The sequence below is a fragment of the Amblyraja radiata genome, chromosome 9 (genome assembly GCF_010909765.2).
Source record: "Amblyraja radiata isolate CabotCenter1 chromosome 9, sAmbRad1.1.pri, whole genome shotgun sequence".
NCBI classification, from domain to species: Eukaryota; Metazoa; Chordata; class Chondrichthyes; order Rajiformes; family Rajidae; genus Amblyraja; species Amblyraja radiata.
This window is the reverse complement of record NC_045964.1, coordinates 17,919,544-17,931,801: the sequence shown is the minus strand read 5'-3', so window position 1 is coordinate 17,931,801 and position 12,258 is coordinate 17,919,544. Positions and strand designations below refer to the sequence as shown.

Below are 12,258 nucleotides of genomic sequence, written 5' to 3'. Positions count from 1 at the left end.
CTTCAAAAATACTTTGTTGGACTCCAGGATAGTACAAGGCGTGATATATATATATATGCATGCCTTTTCTGATGATGTGCTATAAATGGAGGTTTAGCATTGGTTATTGTACTCATGGGTTGATTTGACTGGGTTGAAGATGCAGCAGTCTGTTCCTGGGCACTCCAATCACCAATGGATCTAATAATGAAACTAGCTTGTGACCCTTTGTCTATTAAGCCAGGTCTTTTTTGCAGTGTGCTCGTAAGCTTTAAGAGAATGACAAATTCTACTTTTTTTCCCTTCTCGTCTCCTCCAGAATCTCCCAGGACTTCTTCCACCTCTTCCTTGAGCAGCCATGACAGGACGTCCACAGTCACCATCTCCACCAGCTCCACATCAGTCAACACAGACTGCTCTGACTACGAGCGCCCCGCCAGTGCCAGCTCCTTGGGTTCCCTGCAGGATTTCCGTGCCCCCTTGGAGACCATGGCCCAGGCGGGCATTGACATAGGCGTGGAGCTGGCACCGCCCCCGCGGATGCCCAAGGCCGAGCGGGAACGCAACAACAACAACAACAACTTGGTGGAGCGGGCGAACATCAACTTCCGTCAACACCCCATGTCCCCCATCGCAACCAGGGCCATGGCCCCTAATCCCAAACTGTCGTACGTGGACAGGGTGGTGATGGAAATAATCGAGACCGAGCGAATGTATGTTCAAGATCTGAGGAGCATCATTGAGGTGGGTAAATTACGTTGCACCATTTCCACTTATGGTATAAACCCCACAGAGCAGGAGGCAAATTGAGGTCACTTGCAAATAAAATGCAACAGCAAACCAGAGATGCTTTACAAGATGTGAATAATGTTGTCATTAAGAAAGGCTAGAAGTTGAGGCAACAGCCATGGAGAACAAAGTAGTGATAATATTTCCAGTCAACAACCTCTCACCAGAACTGTCTTTGTATTCCATTGAAAAGTAATTGACCTGGAACCTCAACACTGCTCCCGTCTCCATGGACGCTGCCTGTCCGAATAGTTCCAGTTATTATTCTGCAATTCTGCCATCCTTGTTTTGCATATGGGTTGGGCTGGCATTGATAAAGATAAACTTTCAGGTGGTCTGGGAAGTCTCACGAGTGAGACCCATTGGACTGCTCTTTGAATGAGATGGGCGGCTGTGCTGGGCAAGTGACCGCTTGCTGTGCTTTAATCTAGATGAACCGCTGGATGATGGAAGGATTAGTTTACAGTGAGAAATATGATTCCTCGGTCAGGTTTGTTTGGTTATGATTCGCGGATTGCAAGATATCCCTCAGCAGACAGAGGCATTTTTCTGAAGGGAGGAACTGTAGATGCTGATTTACACCGAAGACAGACACAAGGGAATAGGTGACGTTTCAGATTGAGAGTCTGAAGAAGGGTCTCGACCTGAAATGTCACCTATTCCTTTTCTCCAAAGATGCCGCCTGACCCGCTGAATTACTCCAGCATTTTGTGTCTATCATAGGCATTTTTCTGTTGGCTACTGTTAACCCTCGACCTTGTTTCCTCTGGGACATCTTCCAGACCTCTCACTGGGGCCCACATGCGATCCCTGGTGGTGGGCTTTCTACCCTGCACCCGACTCTAATCACACACAGCCTTCGAATGCTCCTTTGCAGCGCTACCAATGACTGAGGCTGTTTGCTCAGTGCCCTCAGTACGTTTCAGCTGACTTCATCCATTTTGGACAAGCTCCTCGGAGTGAAACGGGGACAATCAATGGATTCCTGTACCAGACAGGGGAGTGACGGTAACACATGAGCATTGCGCCACCATCACCGTGGTGGAGTTGCCTTATAGCTAATGCAGCGCTGGAGAACCGGGTTCAATCCCGACTACGGGTGCTGCCCGTACGGAGTTTGTACGTTCTCCCCGTGATCTGCGTGGGTTTTCTCCGAGATCTTCGGTTTCTTCCCACGCTCCAAAGACGTACAGGTTTGTAGGTTAATTGGCTTGGTAAATGTAGAAATTGTCCCTAGTGGGTGTAGGATAGTGTTAATGTGGGGATCGCTGGTCGGCGCGGACCCGGTGGGCCGAAGGGCCTGTTTCCGCACTGTACCTCTAAACTCTATACTCGATCTGTAAATTTCCCTATTATTGCTTACCATCCTGTGACAGAATGCAGGATGTTCGTTGAGCCGAAGATAGATTTGTGTAGGAAAGAACTGCAGTCGATGCTGGTTTAAATCGAAGGAGGCACAAAATGCTGGAGTAACTCAGCGGGACGGGCAGCCTCTCTGGAGAGATGGAATGGGTGACGTTTCGGGTCGAGAGCCTTCTTCAGTCTGGGTGTCGACCTGAAACATCACCCATTCCATCTCTCCAGAGATGCTGCCTAGCCCACTGAGTTACTCCAGCATTTGTTCTATCGAAAGAAGATAATTCTTGTTCTCCTTGCCCAGTGGTGGAATGTTGTGCTACAGTGGCTGGTGATACACAAAGCTATGGCCTACCTTCTCTCCAGCATATCAGTACTGATTCATAACAGATAGCCGCCCCACTCCACCCATACAACTCCAGGACCTTGATCACATTTAAACTGCAATCTATTATTCTGTCGAAGAGCACACGTGACTCCTGTTCAAACTCGTTAACGTTGAATGATTATTACACTCAAAACGTGGGTGTGGTATTGGCTGGAGAGTAGAACCCAGATTTGATTATGGAAAAACAATTGAGGTCTTGCAGACATTGTTAGAGCTAAATTTGATTGCCTCAAGAATGTAGGATTTAGTTGTGATGTAGGATTTAGTTTAATCCTTTTGATTAAAATGTTTACAGATGCCAGGTTTGTGTTGCCTTGTTTAGTTTAGAGATACAGCGCGGAAACAGGCCCTTTGGCCCACCGAGGCCGCGCTGACCAGTGATCCCAGCACATTAACACTATCCTACACACACTAGGGACAATTTATACTTATACCGAGTATACAGATCTAAGTTAATTAATCTACAAACCTGTACGTCTTTGGAGTGTGAGAGGAAACCGAAGATCTCGGAGAAAACTCATGCAGTCATGGGCAGACAGCACCCGTAGTCGGAAGCGAACCCGGGTTCTGGCGCTTAAGCGCTGTAAGGCAGGAACTCTACCGCTGCGCCACCGTGCTGCCCTATTGGAGTGACCCGATCAGTGCCTCGTGTACCGTTCATTCCAATAAGCACAAACTTCCAATAAGTTGTACACTTAACAACACCAAGAAGTGTGTCACTCATTCCAATGAGTATTGTGATGTTTTAGTTCCAGTCAAAGCAGACCCACATTGATTCATGTAAGCTTGCATCACTGCTGAGGTTGTGCATTGTGAATGCAGCAGCAACAGAAGCAGCAGCATGCTTTTGTGCAGGGAATAAACCTGAGCTAGATAGTTACCCCAAGTATGGAGGGAGTGGTTGCTAAGTCTTCGTGGAGAAGGTTTTGCTCCTTTGGGTCAGGAACCCCAGACACTGGCTCCGAAGACAGCAGTGATGTTCAATGATAGGAGTCAATCCCCAATGACCTGGATACTGGGAAGTGAGAAGTTTAATAACTTAGTTTAGTTTAGCGATACAACGCAGAAACAGGCCTTTCGGCCCACCGAATCTGTACTGACCAGCGATCCCCGCACACTAACTTTATCCTAATCACACTGAGGACAATTTACAATTATACCAATTATACGATTTAAACCAACATCTGCAGTTCTTTCCTTTACAATTATACCAAACCAAGAAAACCAACGTGGTCACGGGGAGAACGTACAAACTCAGAAAACCAACGTGGTCACGGGGAGAACGTACAAACTCAGACAAGCACCCATAATTGGGATCGAATCCGAGTGTCTGGTGCTGTAAGGCAGCAACTCTACCACTGCTCCACCGTGACGCTCAGCACGATGTATTGATTCTTGGGGTCAGTGATTGCTTCCTCAAATGCCACCTCTCACCAGATGGCAAAAATGGGATCGAGATATGCCTTCACTGCATTATGCTGATAGCTGGTTACTGAGCATGCGTGTGGTTATTTTGTGGACTGCCATTTTGTTTTTGTGATCTGCCATTTTGGGGATCAATGGGAACTTGCATTGGCCAGGAATTGTTCTTTTTTGTCACCTGTAAACAGTCCATTCAGCATCTTGATGCTTCTGTCTGTTCTGCAATATGTAGTAAATGACACTTGTGTTGCAATGGGGAGGTAGAACAGATGTGGTCAGACCAAACTATTTAGAAAAGTAATCAAAGCTAAACATACACACTCCCTAACTGTGTGAAGACAACTGGCGTAACTTACCTCTTGTATTGCTCATTAGTCTCTGTCTCGGTGAGAGAGCAATAACCACCAGAGTTTCACACCCTTGCGATGTGTAACTTTCAATTCACCATTGCAAACATCCCAAGATCTTGCAATACCATAGGGTGCAGTGCATGTTTCCAACAGCTTACTGTGAAACTTATAAAATCCTCCCATGGACAAGCTGCCTGTTCTAAACTGTGTGTATATATGCAGCAGGGATGGTGGGAAACCTCCACACTCTCAATGCATTGTCCTTTACCATTCATTCCCATTGTGTAAATCCCAAGTAGTTTGAACAAACTTCAAGATGTCTAATGTCTGTGTTAAGATTCCTAATGGACTAAATCCATTCCTGTTTTTTTCCCCAATATCTAGAAAGATAAAATAGGTATGTACAGCAAGAAGCTCCATATGCATACACAATAGTTGTGGACCCTCCACTAAACTTTAGTTCAACTACTCATTGCTGGTTCCTGCGATGAGACTTTTAATTTAGTTTATTGTCATATGTACCAAGGTACAGTGACAAGCTCTCGTGTGCTAACCAGTAAGTGGAGAGACTATTATTTGTCTGCCTTTGCGTGATCTATGAGTGAGGCCATATGGGGAAAACTAGGATTGATGGTTTTCTGTGACTAAACGATCACTGAAACTGTGATCTCAATGCAGGTTATTTCCTTGCCTTCGGGACAACTTGGACTGGTCTGTGGCCCATAAAGTTGCTTTAAAGGCAGTCACTTTGTAACTTACACAATGCAACAATTTGTACACGTCAGGCTCCCACCCCATCCCATCATTACCACCATCTACACACAATGCCGTCTGGGGATTTTGTTCAGCTCCTCATGAGGCGTTGACATTTCTTCTCTGAAATAGTGCCGTTGAATGTTTTGCCTCATTTTGTCCAGGAGGTGAGGTCTTGGTTTAACATCTGCACCACAATGGCATAGCTAATCGGGCTGCTGCCTCGCAGCGCCAGAGATCCAGGTTCAATGCCGACTTCAGATGCTGTCTGTGTGGAGTTTGCACGTTCTCCTTGTGACCTTGTGGGTTTCCTCCAGGCACCCCATGGCGGAGATTGAGAGATGTTTGATTAGTACGGGTGTCAGGGGTTATGGGGAGAAGGTAGGAGTATGAGATTGCGAGGGAAAGATAGTTTAGCCTTGATGGAATGCAAGAGTAGATTCGATAGGCTGAATGGCCTAATTCTGCTCCTATAACCCAAGCTTGCTTCCTAGCTGGTATTGAACCAGGGAGTGACCAAGCAGCCTGAAACATTGTTCCATCTATATTAGGAGCTCACATACCCAAGTGAAAACTGGAACCTGTCCCCCGTGGAGTTAATGCCTTACAGTGCCAGAGACCCGGGTTTAATCATGATTAAGGGTGCTGTCTGTACAGTGTTGAACATTCACCCCGTGACCTGTGCATTTTTTCTCCGGGAAGATCCGGCTTCCTCCCACACTCCAAAGACGTACAGGTTTGCAGGCTAATTGTCTTGGTATAAATGTAACGTCCCTAGTGTGTGTAGGATAGTGTTAGTGTGCGGGAATTGCTGGCCGGCATGGACTCAGTGGGCAGAAAGGCTTATTTCCGCACTGTATCTTGAAACTGAAGAAGCTGTGGTTTATGTTGTGTAGTGTTCAAGAGCTTGTTGGTTGCTGGGAAGAAGCTGCTTGTGAATCTGTGGAGGTGACGGTTTTCAGGCTCCTGTATCTACTCCCTTATTGTAGTCGCGAGATGAGAGCATGGCCGGGGTAGGGTTGGGTCTGATGATATTGGCTGCCTTTTTCAGGCAGTGCTTCCTATGGGCCTTTTTACTGGTGGGGAGGTCAGTACTTATGATGGGCTGGGCAATGTCCACCTCTCTCTTTCGTCTCCTTCCTGTTCGTTCCAACATTCGAGTTGCTGAACTAGGCCACGATGCAACCAGTCAGTATGTTCTCTACCACACATGTCGAGGTTTAATAGAGTATTCATCAAAATACCAAAGGCAGAAGAGGCATTAATGAGCTTGCTTTGTTGTTGCAAAGATCAACCAGAACAGATCCTCGGCTAGATGCAAGCCCAGGAAGTTGAAGCTGTTAACTCTCTCCACCACCGTCCCATCGGTGAAGATGGGTTTATGGATCTCTGGCTTCTCCCTCCTGAAGTTAACAATAAACTCCTTGGTCTTAAGCAAAACCCAAAGTACTGGAGGAAGTCATTGGATTAGGCCGCATCTCGAGTGGGGTGGAGGTGCAATGGTTGGGACCCTTTCTTCAGACTCAAAGTTGCCTGTCCATTCCATCCACAGATGCTGCCTGACCCGCTGAGTTCCTCCAACACTTTTTGAATTTTCTCAGTATTCCAGCATTTGTAGTTCCTCGTGAGCTCCTTGGTCTTCTTGATAATGTTGGGGAGTTAAGGGGCTGTCCCACTTGGGCAACCTAATTGGCGAGTTTAGAAGAGTTTAGGAGAGTTTGAAAAAATGACATGTTGAAGACCTCCTTCGATCTCCTTCGACTATGTGGAAGACCAGCTTCGTCTAGCTACGACTAACTTCGGGAAAATTGGACACCGAATAGTGGAGAGTGAAGCCGATCTCCTTCGATCTCCTTCGACCTCCCTTCAACTATGATGAAGACTATCTGTGACTTTGATCGAAGGTATCTTTGATTACCTTCGACTCCCCTTGATTGCCTTCATGACGACCTACTACGACTAAACCTACGAGTAAAAAAAAGTATCGATTTGTTCCATTGCGACCTTTTTTTACTCGCGGGCATTTTTTAACATATTGAAAAAAACGCCGCAACCTAGCTGAGGCCTCGAGTATGCGGAGACGACTCTCGAGCATGAAGGAGAGTTGTGAAGACCTCCTACGACCTTGTGTCGACCATGCTGCGAGTATGAGTCGAGGGCAAACTCGCCGGATTAGGTCGCCCAAGTGGGACGGCCCCTTTAGACTGTTTTGCCACCATTCAGTCAGATGATCCATTTCCCTCCTGTACTCCAGCTCATCGTTACCTGTCATTCGTCCAACAACAGTGGTATTGTTGCCGGATTTAACCTTGTCTCTGCCAAGATCTTGTTTCTAGGTCAAGGATGACTTGACTAAGTCAAAACTAAGCCAAAACAAGTGTACTCGGGGGTGGCACTGAACAGGTTAAACAGTCATGTTTACACAGTCGTGGGTATAGAGGCTACACAGTCGTGGGTATAGAGACAGTGGGGCAGGGGACTGAGCACACAGCTTTGAGATGCACCTGTGTTGATGGTCTTTGAGGTTAATGTGCTGTTGTCAATTCGTACTTATTATGGTTTGCCGATGAGGAAGTCGCTGATAATTTTGAAGGGGATGACGGTGTTGAACGCCAAGTTGTAGTCTATGAACAACAGCCTGACGTACATGTTCTTATTGTCCAAGTGGTCCAGTGCAGAATGGAGGGCCAGCAGCATCACATCCCCTGTTAATCTGTTGTGGAATAAGGCAAAAGTGTTTTCCTTTCCTTTATCATAGCATACTCCAATCTAATCTTTGCAATCAAGTCCGACAGAATGGGTTCCTTCAATTTTGCATTAAATTCTTTGTAAGCAGTGCAGATGCTCGGTGAAACTGCTTTTTGTTACATTGCGTCAGGCAGATTAATTTGCTTCGGGAGGCAGCCGTGCAAAAATCAGACTGGGATTGCCCTTTGAACCTTGCTGAAACAAAGGCTTCATTTTACCAAGCACGGAGAAGGCAACGAGAAGCTTTAATGGAATTACAAAATGTGCGGGACCGCAGTTCTTTGGAGTGGCTGCAGGAGTTTAGATTGTTGTCTTGGGCACGTACGGCACTGAGGGAAGATTTAAAAGCAGTGTTCAAAATTATGAGTGGTAGTTGAGGGAGAAACAGCCTCTACTTCTTGAGGATCAGTGATCAGAATCGGCCGATTTGAGAAACTTAATTTTTAAAAAAAATATGAGGATGAAGGATTTTTTTATTGCGTGGAGTTGTGATCTGGGATCTAAAAAGATGAATTGATTAAAAGAGACAGCATGGAAACAAGCCCTTCGGCCTATCGAGGCCATGCTGGCCGCCGACCACCCATTCTCACGAGTTCTGTTATTGATGCTGATTCATTAGAAGCGAGTTTAGTTTGAGTGTGTTTAGTTTCTTGCCAAATGTAACGAGGTAGAGTGGAAAGCTTTTGTTGCGTGCAAACCAGTCAGCGGAAAGACGATACATGATTACAGTCAAACCATCCACAGTGTACAGATACATGTTAAATAGATAATATGAATAATGTTTAGTGCAAGATAAAGCCAGTAAAGTCCATTCAAACATAGACTGAGGGTTGGAAAGGGAATGGGATTATACAAGTTCAAGTGGTAACGGGGCACTGAACAGACAGCATGGAAAAAGGAATTGATTGAATAACTGTATCAGAAACAGTAAATGGTGAAACATGTTCAGCAGGTCAAGCGGCATCAGGGAAAGAGAAACCAAGTGAATGGTTCAGCTTGAAGAGCCTCTGCCAGAAGTGAAACCTGAACTGTTTCTCATCTTGCAGATGCTGCTTGATCGTCTGAGTATTTCCGACCTCCAGTGACTGCTGTATTTTTGATATTCGTTGAATGGGACTGCTAGGACTGCTTGGCTTCCTGTCTGTGCTGCTGCATTCTGGGGAAGCTTCCTGCTTTTTCTGGTGCATGACTATCGTACCTGCATCAGATGTAATGTTTATGCTCCTTGAAGCCCACAGACAAGCCTGGAAAACCGGCAGATTCACCTTCAGATAGCCTTGAGCAAATGCAACCTGGAGATGATGTTTTTCAGCTGTATTGTTATCATATCATATTCATCGTTGTGTAGACGTGTTGTAAACCAGGATTCCTATCCCACCCATATAGTGGAAAGTCTGGCGATGGGGGAGGGGGGGGGGGGGAGAATCCTTGCATCTTCTGCAGAACGTCCATTGGAGTCAACCTCTCCTGACAAATCTGATTGTGAAACCATTTTAAATTTCCCTGCACATTTGTCATGGTGACACACCTTTCCACCGAGCCCGCACGCTGTGGTAACTTCCTCATGTAGTAACTTCCTAAATGTCGGAGTAACTCAGCAGATCAGACAGCATCTCTGGAGAACATGGGTAGCTGATGTTTCGGGTCGGCACCCTTCTTCAGTCAGAAGAACGTCGCCTATCCATGTTCTCCAGAGATGCTGCCTGACCTGCTGAGTTACGCCAGCACTTTGTAGCCTTTTGTGTAAACCAGCATCTGCAGTTCCTTGATTTCTACACTTCCTCTCTGGTAATTGCTTTCCAATTTGCGTCAGCTTTACTCTAACTCATTTCCTGTTACCAACAAAATAATGCTGACAGCACTTGTGGAGAAATACATTTGTTTCTGTTTTTCTGTCCACAGACGCTGCCTGACCTACTGATTATTTCCAGATTTAGATCAGTTTAGATTAGAGATACAGCGTGGAAATAGGCCCTTCGATCGACCGAATCCGCGCCGACCAGCGATCCCTGCACACTAACACTATCCTTCACACTAGTGACAATTTACAATTTTTACTGAAGCCAATTGATCTATAAACCTGTGCATCTTAGGACTGTGGGACCAAAACAAGAGCACCCGGAGAAAACCCAGTTTAGAGATACAGTGTAGAAATGGCCCATCAGCCCAATGAGTCCACGCTGACCAGAGATTTTCCCCGTACACTAGTTCTATCCTACACACTAGGGACAATTTACAGAAGCCCATTAACCTACAAACCTGCACGTCTTTGAAATGTGGAAGGAAACTAGAGCACCCGGAGAAACCCCACGTGGTCATGGGGAGAATGTACTAACTCTGTACAGACAGCGCCCATAGTCAGGATCCACCCTAGGTCTCGAGGCACTGTAAGGCAGCAACACTACTGCTAGGGTTGCCAACCTTCTCACTCCCAAATAAGGTACTAAAGGTCAAAATAAGGGATACATTTCCGACGACAATTCGTTGGCTCGCGGTGCAGGCTCGAAGGGCCGAATGGCCTACTCCTGCACCTAATTTCTATGTTGATCGACTCGGCCGTGGCGGGGCAAATGATGAGTTGGCCCGGGTGCTGGACTGCACACAAGCCCAGCCGGCGGGCCAGTTGAGGAGTTTTGACCCGCGTGACGTCACGCGCAAAGTTCGACACCCCATCTAACTCATGAACCGATGATCGGCCATGAGAAGGAGGTGTGGTGGTATCGGCAGTAAGTGAAGGTCCGAAGGTCGGACAGCTGGCTGGGCTGCCGACCGACGGGGCCACGGGCGAGGCGCTGCTGCAGCACTCCACGGGCTGCACTACGTCAGGACGGGTGAGGCCGACCCGACAGTCCCCTCGACCCGAGTAGTAGCAGTCAAATACGGACCCCGTATGGGACAAACCAATTTAGCCCAATATACAGGATGTCCCGGCTAATATGGGAAAGTTGGCAACCCTAACTACAGCTGTTGTAAATGGGTGATGTTTCATCTTGAGACCCTTCTTCAGACTGGGTGTCAGACTGAGTATGAAGTATGGTCTCGATCGTAAACGTCGCCCATTCCTTCTATCCAGAGATGTTTGTCCATCCTTGCGAATATGTTCTGCACCCTCTCTAGTTTGTCTGGAGATGCAGTAAGATTGATCTTTCCCCACAGACTCCAATTCTCATTCCACGGCAGTTGTCCCTGGCAATCGCAAGGCCACTAGCACAGTGAGATTTATTTAAGATGGGGTGAGCTGTGGGTACCTCGTGAACCCTGTGATGTGAAACTGCGACGGGTGGGGAGGAGCGAGGTGACTGTGGTTGGAGTCAGTTCCGAGTGTCTAACTGCTCCAGACATCGGGGTTTAAACATTAACCCATCTCGGCAGCCGGTGCATGGAGAGAGAGACAGAGAGAGAGAGACAGTGGTGATGTTTCAAAGTACTCTGCTGACTTGCATTGCATTGGGATGTCTGAGGCTGTGCGGGGCTGTGAATGTCATAAGGTCATAAGTGATAGGAGTAGAATTAGGCCATTTAGCCCATTAAGTCTACTCCGCCATTCAATCATGGCTGATCTAATTCTCCCTCCTAACACCATTCTCCTGCCTTCTCCCATAACCTCTGACCTGTACTATTCAAGAATCTATCTGTCTCTGCCTTAAATATATCCACTGACTTGGCCTCCACAGCCTTCTGTGGCAATGAATTCCACAGATTCACTAAATAAATTTCTCCTCATCTCCTTCCTAAAAGAACGTTCTTTAATTCTGACAATTCTGAATGCAAATTCTTTCTTGACTCTGGTTAGAGGATCGAGCCTCCCAAGGACATCGCCGTCCAGGAGCTGACCGTCTCACCTCTGCACGTGACAATCCTGTGCGTGCCGTGCCTGGGGTTTGCACTGTGAGCCGACCTTCATAAGTCATCAGGTAGAAACTTGGCACGGGTCCCATATCCTGTTTCATTCCAGGCTCTGGCCATGCATGGTGTGTGTCTAATGCTCGAGCAGGTATGTGCCAGTCATACCTCGCTACTGATGCAAGTAAGGGTGACGATGTCCTTCACATGGGTTGTTTACGCAGCGTAAACATGTCCCACACTACGCCTGCCCTTGCCCTTATAGCAGATTGTGCATATAAACACGGCAGGAGCGTGGGTTTTAGCCTCTTGCTCCTCCAGTCCTCGCCTCTCCCATTACTCCTCCACCTCGCCCTGTGCTGAGTTCAGCACGTTCTGCCCTTCCTCTGCCTGCTGCTCCTTTCCCCAATATGTCAATGGTGCTTTATTTTTTCACATATGCAACTGCAATGTGAAATTATTTCTGCATATATACACATGCAGGCTCTGCCATTTTTGGCTCCATTATTCAGTCCAAAGTCCAGTTGGCCGGGCGCTCAATGTATTGGAGCCGATCCCGTGAGCCGACATCCCTCTCCTCTCTCTCCTTGCCCGCCCATCTATGTGTCCCTGGGGCACCCCCTGCAGCCG

General features: G+C 47.0%; 1 protein-coding gene across 1 annotated transcript in view; it reads left to right on the top strand.

The window, feature by feature from the left end:
* Positions 1-789, top strand: part of LOC116977301 (pleckstrin homology domain-containing family G member 3-like) — a 130,038-nt gene extending 129,249 nt beyond the window's left edge. The window contains exon 3 of the mRNA XM_033027798.1: positions 299-789. Within this exon, the coding sequence (XP_032883689.1) occupies positions 299-789 (491 nt within the window). The remainder of the gene's footprint in view (positions 1-298) is intronic.
* The last annotated feature ends 11,469 nt before the right edge of the window (positions 790-12,258 follow it).